Source organism: Carcharodon carcharias, chromosome 1, assembly GCF_017639515.1.
Source record: "Carcharodon carcharias isolate sCarCar2 chromosome 1, sCarCar2.pri, whole genome shotgun sequence".
In the NCBI taxonomy this organism is placed as follows: domain Eukaryota; kingdom Metazoa; phylum Chordata; class Chondrichthyes; order Lamniformes; family Lamnidae; genus Carcharodon; species Carcharodon carcharias.
In genome coordinates this window covers 44,263,850-44,282,215 of record NC_054467.1, presented here as the reverse complement: position 1 = coordinate 44,282,215, position 18,366 = coordinate 44,263,850, and the positions used below count along the sequence as shown (strand labels likewise).

The 18,366-nt window shown below is 42.3% G+C and overlaps 1 protein-coding gene across 1 annotated transcript; it reads left to right on the top strand.

The window, feature by feature from the left end:
• Positions 1 to 2,389: 2,389 nt before the first annotated feature.
• LOC121283971 (immunoglobulin J chain-like) lies at positions 2,390 to 18,143 on the top strand. Its single transcript, XM_041198824.1, has 4 exons — positions 2,390 to 2,525; positions 8,464 to 8,590; positions 9,770 to 9,850; positions 17,753 to 18,143. Exons 1-4 carry the CDS (start codon positions 2,456 to 2,458, stop codon positions 17,991 to 17,993), a joined length of 519 nt encoding a protein of 172 aa, XP_041054758.1. The 5' UTR covers positions 2,390 to 2,455; the 3' UTR covers positions 17,994 to 18,143.
• The last annotated feature ends 223 nt before the right edge of the window (positions 18,144 to 18,366 follow it).

The window sequence follows — 18,366 nt, the reverse complement described above, 5'->3', positions numbered from 1 at the left end:
GGCTGAGTTTGCCATTGTTGTTTCTGGTGCCTAGGTTAATGCCGGGTGGTCCGTTCAGTTTCATTCCATTTTATTGGCTTTTTAGTGGTTTGATTCAACTGAGTAGTTTGCTAGGCCATTTCAGAGGGCATTTAAGAGTCAACCACATTACTGCAGGCCTGGTGTCACATGCAGGCCAGACCAGGTGAGGATGGCACCTTGGTCAGTAGTGGCCCAAAAGGTCTTTAGTGAACCAGGCGAGTTTTGTTGCACTATCTATCTCAAAAGGGAGATTACTAACAACTGAGCCAAATTGGTACCTTTATAGCCCTTTATCAGCAGACTGTAACATGTCTAGTGTCCACAAGCATACCAGTACATCACTCCACCTTACATCACTGTCACTATCTTTGTCAAGCAGCAGCACACTCAGCCCAAAGGATATAGATAGTGAACTTGGAGAGATAGCACCAGATGACTCACAGTGCACAATTGAGGAGGGGTAAGTGGAAGTGACAGCCAGCTGCTTTCCAGAGAGCTAGCCCAGTTTATCCATGTTGCCTCTGCGTTTGGCCCTCTCAGGGCCTGAGTATAGGAGAAGAAAGTTTTTGAAGCAAGATCGTCTACAATAATTGCTTAATTCTGTTCAAATATGTTGCAAGATCTGGCTAGGAGAGTGAGCTGTTTGGCAACCCCAGGGCCGTCTGCAGTAGAATCCCCAGTGACTGGGGTCTAGCGGAACTGGAGTCTCTTTTATGAACGTGAACATTTATATAAGCCTTGAACTCGCATCTCTTGTCCACATTAAACATGCTATGGGATTGAATGGACAGACACATGAGGCAACAGTTCACCTGCCTGATTAGTCTACCTCCTGCTGTATCTCAGGGCAGTACTGCCTCTGACTCTTGCCCTGCTCAAGTGACAAAAGCAACCGGAATTGACCAGCCACAGCAGCAGAATGGCCTTCTCAAGGTATAACTCTCTACTCAGTTTTAGTGGTTTCTGCACTTGGAATCTTAAATCTCTCTGCTCCTTCATAGTTCCTAGCTTCTCACCATTTAGAGAATCTGTTCCTTCACTGTCGCTGGGTCAAAATCCTGGTACTGATCCTAACAGCACTGTGGATGTACCTACACAGCATGGACTGCAGTGGTTCAAGAAGGCAGCTCACCACCACCTTCTCAAGAGCAACTAGGTATGCCCAACATCCCGTGAAAGAATAAAAAATACTCTGATCTTGTCCGTTTACTGTATTTTCATCAATTTACTTAATTTATCAATATCACTGCAACTTTCTGCTCCTATATGCATTATGAGCTGGACTGTGTAACTTAGTGTCTTTGGCAAACTTAGATATACTACTCTCTATTCCTTCATTTAAGTCTTTTACAAATAAATGAAAAACTAAGACTCTGGAACAGATCCTTTGGGGATAGCACTGGTCACATTCTGCCTGAAAGAATAGACTTTCATTTATCTAGCAACTTTAATGTCCTTTGAACAGTCCAAAGCATATTACAGCCAATTAAGTACTGTTTGAGGCATAGTCACTGTTGTAATGTAGGGAACACAGCAGCTAATTTGCACACCGCAAGGTCCCACAAATAACAATGTGACAATGACCAGATAATCTTACTCTAGGTTGAGCAATAAATGTTGGCTAGGACATTAGGGAAAACCCGACGGACTTTTTTCAAATAATGCCCTGGGGTCTTTTATACGCATATGAACGGGCAGACAGGGCCTCAGTTTAACATCTATCTGAAGGATGGCACCTTCCACACTGCAGCACACTCTTAGTACTGCTTTGGAACAACAGTTGGAGTATTTGCTCAAGTCTCTCAAGTGAGTCTTGAAGCCAGCACCTTCTGACACAAAGACAAGAGTGCCTTCCATTAAGCCATGGCTGACATCCTATTGGTAGCCTACCCATTATCCATAGTCTAATACTCCCAGCTTCTAACCAATTCCCTATTGAGATCAATAGGCTGCCTCCAGTCCCATGCATTCTCATTTTTGTTAGCATCCTTTATGTAGAACATAAATGAATGCCTTCTAGAAATTCATGCAGTTTCTTTTATCCACCACACTACTTATCTCCTCAAAAAGTTCAACTAGCTTCATTACAAACCATGGAACCTTGCTTAGATCTCAATTAAATGAGTACTGTACACGCTCCTGGTCTTCATGTTATAAAACAGATATGGAGAGTGGAAGTACAAAATAGACTTAAGGACGATACTAGATTTTAATTTTTTTAAATATCCACAATCAAAGACAGGGTAGCTAGCACCTTATTTCTACACTGAAGCTACATCTTAAAATGGAACAGAAACTAACCTGGAGTTATTAAAAGAAACAAACCCATAAGACAGGCAAAACCGTTTGCTGTTTCATTTTGTTTAAGCTACAGTTGTGGCCAAGTGAACAGCTGCCACACTGAAGGAAGATCATAGAAGGAGACAGTCTCACAATGAAGACTAAACATATGCGAGGGCCACTTGCAGCAATTCTACTTTACACATGTGCAACTCTTGCAGCAGGTAAAGTTTTAATTATTATTACATTTTACATTATGGCATATGATGAGTAAATACTTCCTGTTTTGTTAGCCCAGGGGCATGGGAAGACTAGGGACTTCTCCATGATAATTAGACACGGTATCAGTGGACTTAGGTTAAGTGAGGACGGTATGAGTGTTCGCCAAAGATCATTGCCATAGATTGAATTTTCAATGTTCATTTGTGAACATTGATGTTGTGTACCATGTTGTGTAATCTCTTTGTTGTAAACTAAAGGGGAAATGGGCACTTTTGCACACTTTGGACAGAGACAAAATTAAGTCAAGGTTGTTAACTTACCTGACAGTTATGCCTAATATGTCAGAACAAGCTTTCAAAATGTATCTGTCAGCCTAATGTTAAAGTATTTTAGTATCTCACAGCAAGGTAACTATACATTAAGCAATATTTACAATGACTATCTATTTCTGTGTATCTCAAAATGGAAAATGGACTACTTGGTCAAGGACCATTCTTTTAATGAGGTGAGCTGTTTTAAAGATGTTGTTTGAGGGATAAATGGTAATCCGTATGCTGGGAGAACCTTTCTGCTCATCTTTGAATATTTTCATTAGAACTTTTATGTCTGCTTGCGAGGGCAGGCAATGCTTTGGTTCAATGTCTTATTCTGAAGAAAGTGACAGTACAAGGCCCTTTCTACAATGTTCAAAGTCACATCAAAAGGCATGTTTTTTAAAAAAAGCTTTTACCTTGTTTCTTGATGAGGGAGTTTAACAGTGTATATTATATTAGAGCCATGATATGTCAAGGATTACCAGAGAAACTCTTGAGATAGTCCTATGTTGCACCTGAACAGTTTTGCCCCTCATTTCCTCTCTCCTATGGGTTAGTACCTAGCCTCTGTTCAGTGTTTCCTAACAGCAATTTCTTAAGTTAAAAACTGCAAGGATACAGCTTTCACCAACACTTTGCACAAACTAGTAATTTCATGTATTAACTTTTACACTTCATTAGTCAGATAGTGCCTTTCAGAACCTAATAGGTACAAGTTCTCCAGCTTTCTATTTCTTATTGAGAGGAAGTGACCTGGCTCTGCTCGATACTTTTATTTTTAATTTTTAAAATTGTTTAACACACACCTAGTCTCTCTCGGTAAGGCAATGAATTAGTATATTAACATGCTAATACATTGTCAGGTCACGTCCACATATTTATCTCACACAAATATCAGAAAATTGTTAGATCAGGTCCTGAAATAAGCGGAAAGATAAAAGCAAAATACTGCGGATGCTGGAAATCCAAAACAAAAACAAAAATACCTGGAAAAACTCAGCAAGTCTGGCAGCATCTGCGGAGAGGAACACTGTTAACGTTTCGAGTCTGAATGACCCTTCAACAGAACTAAGTAAAAATAGAAGAGATGTGACTCTGCAGATGCTGCCAGACTTGCTGAGTTTTTCCAGGTATTTTTGTTTTTGTCCTGAAATAAGCTGAATGGTCTATTCCCATTTTGGATCAAGACCTTGGTTAAAGCTTAAAATTGGAAAAGATGCAGTTGCTGATGAACTATTGTAGCTTATGATAAATTCCAGAATGTGCCAGAAGTGTTTGAGTTCAAATTAACTCGTCTCCTTTGTAAACTAAGACAAATCATGATAAGCTCATCAGAGTATACACATTTGCCTGTTTTAACTTTAACCAACAGCCTTGTCATTCTCCTGCAGCAAATGTGATGTGCATTTTATTTGACTCAAGGTAGGCTAGAAATACAGGACATTGGCAGAGACTGTAAAGAGATATCAGCAGCTGCAAAAATGTATAGACAGGTTAAGTGAGTGGGCAACAAGGTGGCAGATGGAATATAATGTGAGAAGGTGTGAGATTACTCACTTTCATAATAAGACTAGAAAAGCAGAATTTTTTTAAAAAGTGTGAAACTTTTAAACATTGATGTTCGGAGACATTTGGATGTACTATGTACATGATAAACAAAAATATAGCATGCAGGTACAGCAAGCAATTAGGAAGGCAAAAGGCATGTTGGGGATTGGAGTACAAGAATAAAGAACTCTTGCTACAATTGTATAGATCTTGGTGAGACCACACCTGGAACACTGCACACAGTTTTTGGTCTCCATATCTCAGAAAGGATATATTTGCCTTGGAGGCAATACAGTGAAGGTTCACTGCATTGATTCCTGGGAATGAAACGTTTTCTTGTGAGACTGAGTAAATTGAGCCTATATTCTCTTGAACTTAGAAGAATGAGAGATGGGTCTTATTAAAACATACAAGATCCTGAAGGGACTTGACTGAGAGGTTGTTTCCCCTGGCTGGGGAATCTAGAACATAGGGCACCTTCTCAGGATAAGGGGTCAATCATTTAGGGCTGAGACGAGGAGAAATTTCTTCACTCAGAAATTTGTGAATCTTAGGAATTCACTACCCTAGATGGTTGTGAATACTTCATTATTGAGTATATTCAAGGCTGGGATAAATGGATTTTGAACTCTCAGGAATTCAAATGATATGGGCAGTGGGCGTAAGAATGGAGTTAAGGCAGAAGCTCAACCTTATTATCAATAAAAACAGAAAATGCTGGAAAAACTCAGCAGACCTAGCAGCATATGTGGAGAGAGAAAAACAGAGTTAATGTTTTGAGTCCATGTGACCCTTCTTCATCACTCTCTCCACAGATGCTGCCAGACCTGCTGAGTTTTTCCAGCATTTTCTGTTTTTATTTCAGATTTCTAGCATCTGCAGTATTTTGCTTTTATCTCAGCCTTATTATGTTGAATGGTGGAGCAGTCTCAAGAGGCCATATAGTCTACTCAGCTCCTATTTTTATGGTCTTATGTTTTTATTAATGTGGCAGAATAGGAGATTGGCAGAATGACTGAAATGTAATTTCTTACAATCCAGGTCAGTCATTGGTCCCGAAAACTAAGTAAACAGCACCAACTGTGAACAAAGTGCTCACTCTGGACACCGGTGTTAAATAGAATATTTTAATCATAAAATATAAAGCTATTTTCATGAATAGCCTATTTAAATTCAATATCTATAATATGCCACAATTAAAATAATTACAATAAAATGAAAGATTTGTACAAACTTGGCTAAGTCAAGACAATTTTCTAAAGAAACAAAATATCAAGGTTTGTCAAAAGTTAAGAAGTAATAACAAAATAATGAAAAGCATTTCAAAATACAGGAATATAAAAAAACATGTCTTTTATTAAAATGCACAGAACTAAAATATGAAATTGTCAAATCGCATATATTTAAAAAAGCTAAATTCTGCCCCCAAGCTTAAAAAAATGCAGTTCAATAAGTCCACAACATAAGAAAGTATAAGAAAGTTCTGAAGAAGAGTAATATTCGACTCGAAACATTAACTCTGTTTCTCTCTCAACAGATGTTGCCAAACCTGGTATTTATTTCCAGCACTTTCTGTTTTTATTTCACATTTCCAGCATCAGCAGTATTTTGATTTTATTATATAAGAAAGTATGTGTTGTTTCATGAAAATAAATTAATTAAGTCACATTGTTCTTTTTTAAAGAGAGCTGTTATTGCTTTTTACATTGTATGTTACTGGATTACAGCTCCCCAATGCCAGGTCCCTTGATCAGGCATTGAGAACAAGGAGCCTTTGAACTTGGACCCCACAAGCAACTCTGCACAGGTTTGCTCATCATGTTCCTCACATGGCAAACCCCCCCACCTACCACTGGATGCTTTTTTTATTTGTTCATGGGATGTGGGCATCACTGTGGGTGAGCATTTATTGCACATCCCTAACCATCCTTATTCAGAGGGCAGTTAAGACCAAGTAAGGGCAGCAGATTCCCTTCCCTAAATGACATGGGTTTTTACAACAATTGGTCATCATCAGACTTTTAATTCAAATTTCACTATCTGCTATGGTGGGATTTAAACCCAGGTCCTCGGAGTATTACCCTGGGTCTCTGGAATACTAGTCCAATGACAATACCACTCTGCCACCACCTCCCCAGGATTGGGATCAGTGGCGGTGGGATGTGGCCTGCAAGTTGGCATTAATCACCTTAAGGGCCTCAATTGGCAGCAGGGTAGGAAGTCCACCATGGACTAAATCAGGGTGGAGAAGGGCAGGTAGTGGTGTCCCCATCTGCCACACCCCTGCCTGATTAAATGCCCCCCAGATCACCAAGCTCAACACTGGGGCAGGCATTAAATGCTGTCCCATGATGAAGGTAATGTCATAGAATGGGTTGGTAATTGGTTGGGAGGTCAAATACAGACAATAGTGACAAAAGCAATATTTTCTGACTGGCAGTATGTGACAAATGATGTTGCCCAATGATCTGAACTAGGACATTAGCTGTTCTCCTTGCATAATCAGTGACTTAGATGAAGAAATAGGGAGTTACATATACAAGTTTACAGATGGCACAAAGTTAGAAGACATAGTAAGTTGCGTAGATGGGAGTTGGAAGTTAGGAAGTGACATTGATAGATTAAATGAGTGGGCAAAGCTGACAGAATTCAATGTGGGAAAGTGAGATGTCGCCTACTCTGATTAAGACAAATCACAGTATTTTCTTGGTGACACATATATTTCCTCTTACCAAGCAGTGTCATAGTGAAGTTGATTTGTACCCTTTCTAAAGCCTCAATATGTTTCCTATAATATGGAGCCCAATATTGCAATCATCTAGCTGAGTTCTTATTAAGTTTTTAGTCGCTTTCTGATCAAAGTCACTGCAGTTTCCACAATAATTTAACAATTAACTAGTTAGTTACAAGTTTATAATTTCAATCCCAACCTAGAATGTACCTTGGTATATTCTATTTTTCCTGACACATGGGGCGGAATTTTACATTCAGCTTACGTGCACACGCCCAACATGTTGGAACATAAAATGACGCACGATGATGTTGGGCATGCGTCCCAATGTTATCGCAAACTCACACGATATTTCATTCGGCGGGCACGCACCGGAATCACTGTGCACCTGCTGATAATTGACAGACCTATTAAGGCCATTAACTAGGTAATTAAGTTGAATTTTATGCTGCTCATCCAACCTGACGGTTAGCGGGTAGGCGAAAAGGCCAAGTGGCCTTTATGTTTTTTAGGAAACCTCATCCATGAGCGGGATGAGGTTTCCTAAAGCTAAACCTGATTAAATAAAAATTCTATTTTGAAGATAAAAACATGTCCCATCTCATGCGTTACAGTCACATGAGGGGACATGTTTCATTAAATTTTTAATGTCCATATATATTTTTTTAAAAAGCCCTTCAATCTCCCTGAGGCAGCCCGGTGCCTCAGGGAGATTTAAGTGCTCTTTCGCGCACATGCATGAAAGAGCGCTGGACCCGACTCTCCCTCCTCCCCCCACCCGCACAGGTAACGCTCAACACAACTGTTCACGATCCATGCAGGGCGGGCCTTACTTGGCCCTCCCACGTGAAATCACAGTGCGGAGCCGATCGCGGGCGGTGGTCGGCTCCCTGACCGTTCCCGCCTAGCCCGCCTGAAGACTGGAAAATCCTGGCCATGGTAATGATGCTGGGTAGCTCTGGAGCCACAGCAATTTCTGTGAAAGCAAGTTTCCTATTAACAGATGCTAACAAACTCTTGACATTCAGGAGTGACATTTGTAGTCACCTAGAATATTGGTCAGCAGCTTTTCTTTCCTAGCCCTTTTGTTTGTTATCTGTCAGTGCCATTCCCAGATCATCAACATACTTCTGCTAAATAGCACTGGTCCTTTGTGATTCACTTTGACAACAAGAGATTCAGTGTGTACAGCTCACACATCAAAACCAAACTATTACTCATACTGGTGAGGCAATTAATATCTGACTGAGCTCACACGTGGGCTTCCAATACAGGAAATACTAGTTCCTCATTTTTAATGATAGTGCTTCAGTTTTAGAGATCTGGTAACCATGTCTATCTTTACAGCTGCCTCCGAAAGCCAGCTTCTAGTTTCATCGAAGTGTAAGCTTTTGAAGGTGACATCCAGAACGTTTTTTACGGAACTACCTAATGGTGCAATAGTGGAACGTATCGCACGAGATATAAAAATTATGTAAGTTGATGCATTGTTGATTCCTGATCATATTCACCATACAGTAAAATTAAATGAAAAGGCATATTACTGGAAACTGATTAGAGACAGCTTGTCCTGTGAACACGAGAAAATAAATGGAAAGGCATATAACAGAGTGGAGACAATGATTTCATCAGTCATACCAGATGCCAGGTGTAGCATAGTTCTCCTGTTGGGAGCATAGGAATTTGGACACACAAACACCCCACCATCATTGTCCTACAAAACAATTTCATTCCCATGATGGACATGGAGTCCAGAGATTGGAGGTCAAATTTACTCCTCCATTTCTACTTCTATATATAGAAATATCAGAATTCTAGAGAGTTCTATTACCAGGTTAAAATGTTCCGCTGGTAGGAAAAGCAATGTACACAGTTTTGATGCTATTATTCTTGTAGGATTTTTCCTACAGAAACTACAAGCTGTTGCTGCAATGAGCTAAAAATGGGAGAAAAAAAACAGTAGTATCACAATATTGCTTACTGCAGGTGGATGAACATGTCTACTGGATGAACTTATCCAGATTGCTGGGCATGGTGCTGCGTGAGCAGTTGATGGGAGGCGTAGTGACTGTACGAAGTACCTGTCCATGGAAAACAAGCTGGTACCAGTTGATCACAAGATGGGGAAAGCCATTTATCTCATCTCAGTTTTATCCACAGCAAAAGGCCCTACCCTACGGTGGCACAAAATTGTTCCTTAATTAATTCAAGAGTTCTTTCCCCCAATTGAATAGAATACTCTATTCAAAATACAATTTTATGATATTTGTTTTAATAAGTCATAGAATTACTCAGTCAATCGGATTCGATTGTGCAATGTATCATTCAGTTGGCATGAAGCTACCTTTTTAGTCACATCAGAAAGAAAAACTCAGATGGACTCAGGTTCAGTTTGAGTCATGCTACATACATTGCCTCCTTATGAAACTTAAAGTTCCTCAAAAGGTGCAATGAAACTATTAATTATCCAGCTTGCCCTCAGTTTCAGTGCTATTCAGCTAAATTGTAAAGGATTTGAAATGATTAATTTTCATTAACAGCATTATAAAATTTCATCAGCAATGATAAATGTCCACAAACAAAATTATCTAGGATCAGACAATGAGAGTCCCTGATAATCTTGGGATGACTGTGAATTTCTCTTTCATTACAGAGTTCCCATGAGAAGCAGAGAGAACATTTCGGATCCAACCTCCCCGATTCGGACCAAGTTTGTCTACAAGATTTCAGATTTGTATGATTGCTATTTTTTATGACTTTTGCCATGAATAATTGCAGTGGAGTTCAGATCACCATTCCAATTCAGATGTTACAATATATTTTGCACATGGTGTATAAAGCAGAAGCTCAATTATCCAGTATTAGTTATTTTAAATAATTTTGCCTCTTTCAAAGGAATCAGATTATTCAGAAGCAACTGTTCGATTGCTTTTGAGGGGCATTTTAGTGGAAGAAGGGGAGATGAAATGGAAGCAATCAAAATTATATGGCAGGGTCTTCTGGTCGGTGAGTGGGGGGCGGGGCCCGCTCGCCGACGCGTAAAATGATGTGGGATGAGGTCGGACGGAATTCCCGACGTCTCCCCGCCTCATTTCCATTTTCAGGTCAGCGGGGGCGCAGCTGAGTCAGCTGTGCACCCGCCAACCTGCCAACGGCTTATTGAGGCCATTGAGAAACAAATTAAAATCATTAATGGACCTGGCCGTCCAAACTTAAGATTGGCGGGCAGGCCGGGAACCCTGGCAGGCTTCAGAAAAAGCACGAAACCTTACCCACAGGTGGAATGAGGTTTCATGAGGGTATTTAAATTTTTAATAAAGATTTCAATAAAAGGTATGAACATGTCCCAACTCATCTGACAGTGTCAAATGAGGGGGCATGTCAGGGAAAATTTTCTATCATTTGTATGACAATTTTTAATTTGGAGCCAATCTCCCTGAGGCAGCACTTAGCCTCAGGGAGATTTGTGTGCTCTTTCATGCGCATGTGAGAAAAAGCGCATTCCCGGCTGAGGGTAATCCCCCCCCTCCACCCGCACAGGGAGCACATAGCGCTTCCTGGCAAACGTCACGCTGGGTGGGCCAATAAAAGCCTGCCCACATAAAATGGCGGCGCACCCTCAATCTGGGGCACCGATCAAAGGTGTGCCTGCCCACACCCACTCCCGCACTTTCCCCCATAAGGTATTTAAATAGAGCAAGTGGGGAGAAATACCTCTGCCTGGAAAGTGGATCAATAACCTGGAGCAGGCTCTGTCACCCATGCAGGAAGTAACTTTAACCTGAGAAATATTGAAGAAAAACACACCATGGGAAAAGCATGGGCTCCAAGTTTTTTGATGCTGCACTCTAGACCTTGGTGGATGTGTTGAAAACGTAGAAAGATGTCCTGTATCCAGGGGATGCCCTCCAGACACACACTCAGAAGAAAGTAGGAACAGATATAGGCATGGAGGTCAATGCCAGGAGTCACGCCCAAGGATCTGGATGCAGTGCCTCAAAAGGTTCAATTACCTCACATGAGTGATCAAGGTCAGTGAATGCATCTTCAAATGACATATCCTACCAACTGCACCACTAGTCTCAGGCATTGTCCAATTCACCACACCCCCAATACTAACCTGCCAATAATCTTTATCATTGAAGTCTCACACCTGACATTCACAAGCTTCACATCACTCCCATGCACTCCTGCAAGCCTCTCACACACACATCTCACAGCTTGCACATGCTGCCAGCTATTCAACCATGACCGCCCCATCAACCAAACAACTTGCACCATGCTCACTGACACACTTATCACTCTCTACCAGGACAAGGTAGCACAGAACTGGAGGCAACAGGATGGAAACTAATGCATCTGCAATTTCTAACCCCCATGGAGGAGATAGTACAGGCTGGTTCATCGCTGAGGCCATGGACAATGGTGGAGTAAAAACTATTGCAGATGAAAGTATCCCCATAGCTAATCTGCCTTCTCAGATCCCACCAACTCCTTATTCTACAATTTGTTCTGTTTTACAAGTTGCAGACAGCATAAGCATGTACTTCTTTCTTTCCCCCACATAACAACCTTCCCTTTCTGCCTTTCTCCTTTCAGATGCCGAAAAAGTGCACCCTAGCCAAGCAATAGAGGAACAGCAAGAAGACAATGACGATGAAGAAATATTGTCACTCAATTTCACACTCACAACCACCAGCTCAGATACTGTTGTGCATAATTCAGAGGATAGGCATATTGGAAGGATATTTAGAGGATAGCATTGTGCCAGGAGGAGATCCTGTGGTACAGTGCGTAGGTCCCTGCATCTGAGCCAGAAGCTCTGGGTTCAAGTCCCACTCCAGGACTTGATGGCCACAGAAGGTGCATTCATAATGTGGCCAAACAGGATGATTATCAACCTGCAAACTCTTCCAATATGCTGGTGATAAGGTTAGGAGGGTTTCCTGGTCAACCATGCTTGATGCAGACTGGTGCCCCTCAAGCTATAGCCTCTGGCAACAGACTGGCGACCTGTGCCAGGAAAAACTAACTACAGAAACAGACATAAGCATGAGCTTCATCTGCTTCATTTGTCTCTGGGAGGGGAAGGGATTGAAGAAGAAGAAGCATACAGGCAGTATCTAGATGTGGTGAGACATCAGGGTTTTGCATAGGACTTGGAGGCCATCCTTTCCAGCATGGAAGTGGTGGCTCATTCCATTCATACACTTGTGGAGCCAATTGCAATGCACTACCAGATGGCCAATGTCTCAGCTTCCATTGCAGCATCTGAATGTTTCAGTGGAAGATTAGACTGCTGCTGTGCAGGGTTAACTTACCATCATACAAGCTCAGACTGCTGCCTTCCTCCAGCCATGTTGTGGGTGTTGAGGTAGCATTGCATAGAAGCAAGAAGACAGACAATGGCACATGGATGACAGGCACTAAGGGTTTGCATGTGGATGATTAGTTGACTTTTGAAAGCAATATGGCAAGATTTCACTTAAGAGTTTAGTTTGGAATGTTTAATTTTGTGGTAGTTTTAATTTTTGCATTGTGCTCAAGAGGTTGCTGTGACAGTCAGTGACAGAAAAGATGTGGGATTTAGTGAATGGGGGAATTAGGGTTGTGGTTACTATTAGCGCACTTAGATGAGTTCTTCATGGACAGCCAGGCCAGAAAGAAATTGTTTATATTACCTCCTCCCTTCCTCTTCCTCATCCGCACACTCCTCTTTCTCAGCTGGTGGCAAGGTCTGTCCTTTCATGATGGTGAGATGGTGCAGCCTACAGCAGATCATCACAAATCCTAGCATTTACTTTTCTGAGTACTTCAGGCTCTTTCAGAGCAGTCCAAGCAGCAGAAGCGCTGTTTTAGCATCCCAATGTTCTGCTCTGTCACACTTTCCTTGCATGCATGCTGTAGGTATGTGCTGTGGTTGCACACCAGAATGATCAGGCAGGTGGCCCTTGGATCGCCCTTGGCACCCAGTGGCCACCCTTTGGTTTGTCATGGTAACTCAAATGTAGCTGGTATGGGGGACTGCCACAGAAGGAAGGAATCATAAATCCCATCACGCTTCATCTCCAATCTCCAATGAGTGTGAGAATCGCATGGACTTCTATCACTAAGATTGAGACTATCCAATCAGGTGTCTCTGTCATATCCCTTTTTTCCACTAGCCCTTTGGACTAAACTTCCTCTAACTGTTGCCCCCTCTACCAAAGACCTGAATTCATATCTTTCTCGAGTTTCTGTCCAATCTCCGCTCATACCCTCTCCAAGCTTATCTTCTCCATTAGACTCGCCTTCTGTTCCCTCAATCCTATTCTCACTAAACTACTAGCCATTAAACTTCATCTCTTGTTCCCCATATTAGCTGATATCATTAACTATTCTCTCTCTTCAGGTACTCTCTCCTTGATATTTGCCATCAACACTGCTCTCCCCAAAAAAACAACCCCTTTACTCTTATGCCATTCCAAACTACCACCATATCTCCAACCTCCCTTTCCACTCCAAAGTCCCTGAACATGTTGTCATCTCCCAAATTTGTTCCCATCTTTCCTGCAACTCCATGTTGAACCCCCGCCACAGTAGCAAAACAGCTCTTAAATTCACAAAAAATATCCTATATGACTGTGATAAAGGTAAACATTCCCTCCTTGTCCTTCTCAACCTGTCTGCAGCCTTTGACATGGTTGCCCACATCACTCTCCTCAAATGTCTCTCCACTGTGGTACAACTGGGTGGAATTGCAATCACCTTGTTCTATCCTTATCTATCTGATCATAGCCAGAGAATCACTTGCAATGGCTTCTCTTACCATTCCTATGCCGGTACATCTGGTGTTGCTCAAAGGTCTATCCTTGGCCCCCTCTTGTTTATCTGCATACTGCCCCTCAGCGACATCATCAAAATCCTGTGTTAGCTTTCACTTATACACCAACAATGCTCAGCTCTACTTCATCACCAGCTCACTCAACTCCTCTACTATTCTTAAATTATCAGCTTACTTGTCCAGCATCCAGTTCCGAATGAGCAAATATTCCCTCGAGTTAAATATTGGGACAACTGAAGCCATTACATTTGGTCCCAACTACAAGCTCTTACATGGCTTGTGTCAAGTTTTACTTTAGAATGCTTGTGTGAATCACCTTGAGACATTTCATTATTTTAAAGGCACTATATAAATACAAGTCATTATTATTGGTGATAAGTTTCTATTCGCTTTAAGTAGCAGCTACATCCCTTTCTCTGTTATTCTTCCCCTCTCTTTCTTTTATTTCTCTGTCGTACCATTAGCTTTCCCAGCTGTGTCAATTTTCCCTCGGTGATCTCTTCCAATTGCTGTGCAGCCCCAATCCCATTATGATCTATCTCTGCAAATCATTTATTAGCTGATGAAACACAATGAAAGGTTTGGGAAAACACAGAATAATTTTGCCATTCAGAATTTGAGCAGATGTCAGAAGTGCTGTGAGTAGGATTTTCAGCCACACTTTTCCCAGTGTTGACTCATATCCCCTTCCTGCTGAAGAGCTACACGTCTTGGGAAAATGTTGGTAGATTCCCTGAAGCCACTTTCCCACCAGCACTGTGATTGACAATCTATTAGGAAGTTAACTTTTTAAAAATTCATTCAAGGGATGTGTGCATCGCTGGTCAGGCCAGTACTTATTGCCCATCTCTAATTGCCCATGAGAAGGTGGTGAGATGCCTCCTTGAACCGCTGCAGTCCAAGTTGTGTAGATACACCCACAGTGCTCTTAGGGAGGGAGTTCCAGGATTTTGACTGGGGAATAATGAAGGAACAATGATATATTTCCAAGTCAGGATGGTGAGTGGCTTGGAGGGGATCTTCCAGATGGTGGTGTTCCCATGTGTCTTCTGCTCTTATCCTTCTTGGTGCTATAGGCCGCAGGTTTGGAAGGTGATGCCTAAGGAGCCTTGGTGAGTTCCTGCTGTCCATGTTGTAGATGGCACAAACTGCTACCACTGTGCATCACTGGTGGAGGTAGTGAATGTTTGTGGATGGGGTCCCAATCAAGTGGGTTGCTTTGTCCTGAATAGTGTCAAGCTTCTTGAGTGTTGTTGGAGTTGCATTCACTCAGGCAAGTGGGGAGTATTCTATCACACCCCTGACTTGTGCCTTGTCATTGGTGGACAGGCTTTGGGGAGTGAGGAGGTGAGTTACTCACTGAAGGATTCCTAGCCTCTGAACTGCTCTTGTAGCCATAGTATTTACATGGCTAATCCAGTTCAGTTTTTGGTCAATGGTAACCCCCAGGATGTTGATAATAGATAGTAGGCTGGTGGGGCAGTAGGCTGATGGGGCAGTAATTGACCAGGTTGCATTTGTCCTGCTTTTTGTGTACAGAACATACCTGAGCAATTTCCCACATAGCCGAATCGACGCCAGTGTTGTAGCTGTACTGGAACAGCTTAGCTCGGGGTGCAGCAAGTTCTGGATTACAAATCTTCAGTACTGTTGCTGGAATATTGTCAGGGCCCATAGGCTTTGCAGTATTCAGTTTCTTCAGCTGTTTCTTGATATCACGAGGAGTGAATCGAATTTGATGAATACTGGCATCTGTGATGCTGGGGGACTCCAGAAGAGGCTGAGATGGATTACCCACTTGGCACCCCTGGCTGAAGATTGTTGCCAATGCTTCAGCCTTATCTTTTGCACTGATGTGCTGGGTTCCTTCATCTTTGAGGATGGGAATATTTGTGGAGCCTCCTTCTCTGCTAAGTTGTTTAATTGTCCACCACCATTCACAACTGGATGTGGCAGGACTGCAGAGCTTGGATCTGATCCAGTGGTTGTGGATCACTTAGCTCTGTCTATTACCTGCTGCATATGCTGTTTGGCACACAGGTCATCCTGTGTTGTAGCTTTACCAGGTTGGCACCTCATGTTTAGGTATACCTGGTGCTACAGGCAGGTTAGTGAGGATGAGGTCAAGTATGTTTTTCCCTCTTTTTGATCCCCTCACCACCTGCCACAGACCCAGTAAAGCAGCTGTGTCCTTTAGGATTTGGTCAGCTCAATCTGTAGTGGTGTTACTGAGCCACTCTTGGTGATGGACATTGAAGTCCCCCACCCAGAGTACATTCTGCGTCCTTGCCGCCCTCAGTGCTTCCTCTAAGTGATGTTCAACATGGAGGAGTGCTGATTCATCACCTGAAATGGGGGAGCTACATGGTAATCAGCAGGAGATTTCCTTGCTGATCTTCAACCTGACACCACAAGACTTCATGGGGTCCAGAGTCGATGTTGAGGACTCCCAGGGCAACTCCCTCCCAACGGTATACAATGGTGCCACCACCTCTGCTGGGTCTGTCTTATTGGTGAGACAGGGCATACCCAGGAATGGTGATGGTGATGCCTGGGACATTATCTGTAAGGCATGTGAGAATGTGAGACAGAAACTGAACTGGGCTAGCCTCACAAATACTGCGGCTACAAGAGCAGGTCAGAGGCTAGAAATCCTGCAGCGAATAACTCACCTCCTGACACCCCAAAGCCTGTCCACCATCTACAAGACACAAGACAGGAGTGTGATGGAATACTCCCCACTTGCCTGGGTGAGTGCAGCTCCCACAACACTCAAGAAGCTTGACACCATCCAGGAAAAAACAGCCTGCTTGATTGGTACCCCTTCCACAAACATTCAAGCTCTCCACCATCGACACACAGTGGCAGCAGTGTGTACCATCCACAAGATGCACTGCAGAAACTCACCGAGGCTCCTTTGGCAGCCCCTTCCAAACCCACGACTGCTACCATCTAGAAGGACAAGAGCTACAGATACATGGGAACACCACCACCTGCAAGTTCCCCTCCAAGCCACTCACCATCCTGACTTGAAAATATATTGCCGTTCATTCACTGTTGCTGGGTCAAAATCCTGGAACTCCTTCCCTAAAAGCACTGCAGGTGTACCTAAACCACATGGACTGCAGCGGTTCAAGAGGGCAGCTCACCACCGCCTTCTTAAGGGTAATAAGGGGCTGACAATGAATAGCCTTCTGGTAAATGAATGAAAAAACAAGCCCAGTTGTTGGTAAGGAGGACTTAGCGGGACGACAGGACTGAGTTTGCCTATGTTGTTCCCAATGCCTAGGTCGATGCCAGTTGGTCTGCCAGTTTCATTGCTTTTAGACTTTTTAGCAGTTTGATACAACTGAATGCTTTGCTAGGCCATTTAAGAGTGAACCACATTGCTGAGTCACGTGGAGGCCAGCCGATTTCCTTCCCTAAAGCACTTTAGATGGTTTTTTTTATGACAATCAACAACGGTTTCGTGTTCATTCTAATTCAAATTTCACTATCAGCTGTTTCAAACCTGGGTCCCCCAGGGCATTACCCTGGGTCTGTGGATTACTAGTCCAGTGACAATACCACTACACCACTGCCTCCCAATAAACCTACCTCCTAGGTTTGACTATATCATGGACTGTCCTCTTGAATTCACTACAAATGGATGTTAGTTACATGCAAAAGAGTTTCTAGTCATTTTGAACATGCTAACTGAATTGGAAAATTAATTATAAAGATATTCACCTTATTCTCTGAACATCTAATGACTTTCAGAAAGCAGTGCTATGTATTCAATGACAATTATATCTTTGTTAATATATCTTGTAGCTGCAAGAATTGCGCCCGAAAAGCATCTCCACAAGAACCTCAGTGCAACCCCAAACCTCCACCCATAGATGAATGTTACGCCCATGACAACAAGACATGCCTGGACTATCAAAGCCGCTTACGAGCTGCCATTCTGAAACCTGAACACCACCAACATAAAGAAAATCTCTGGGTTCAGAAACCTACACAGGCACCTGTTGAAACTACAAGAGATTTGTCATCGATATCTGATGCTCCGTAGATTGTTCTAAAAATCATACAAACAATTGCTCCTGTTTCTTTACAGCTTTTTAGCTTTGCCATTTAGCCATTCTGGCCTTTTGCCTTCATTGAGAAGAGAATAAAATGCTTCATAGCTTGTTTCATAATAAACACTGATTTCTATACTATGTATCATTTATAAATGTGTCATGTTTTGCATCACTTCACAGTGACAAAGAAAACCGAGACAATGGGAAAACATGGCATGCTAACATTCAATACTCATTTTCCACTAATGCACACTGGAACAAATATATAGATATAAAATAGCATGAAAAAGAATGAAACAGTATATAACACTTTTTGGCCCATCAAACCAGGTTCCTCCATGACCATATGCGATCCTTCCTTAT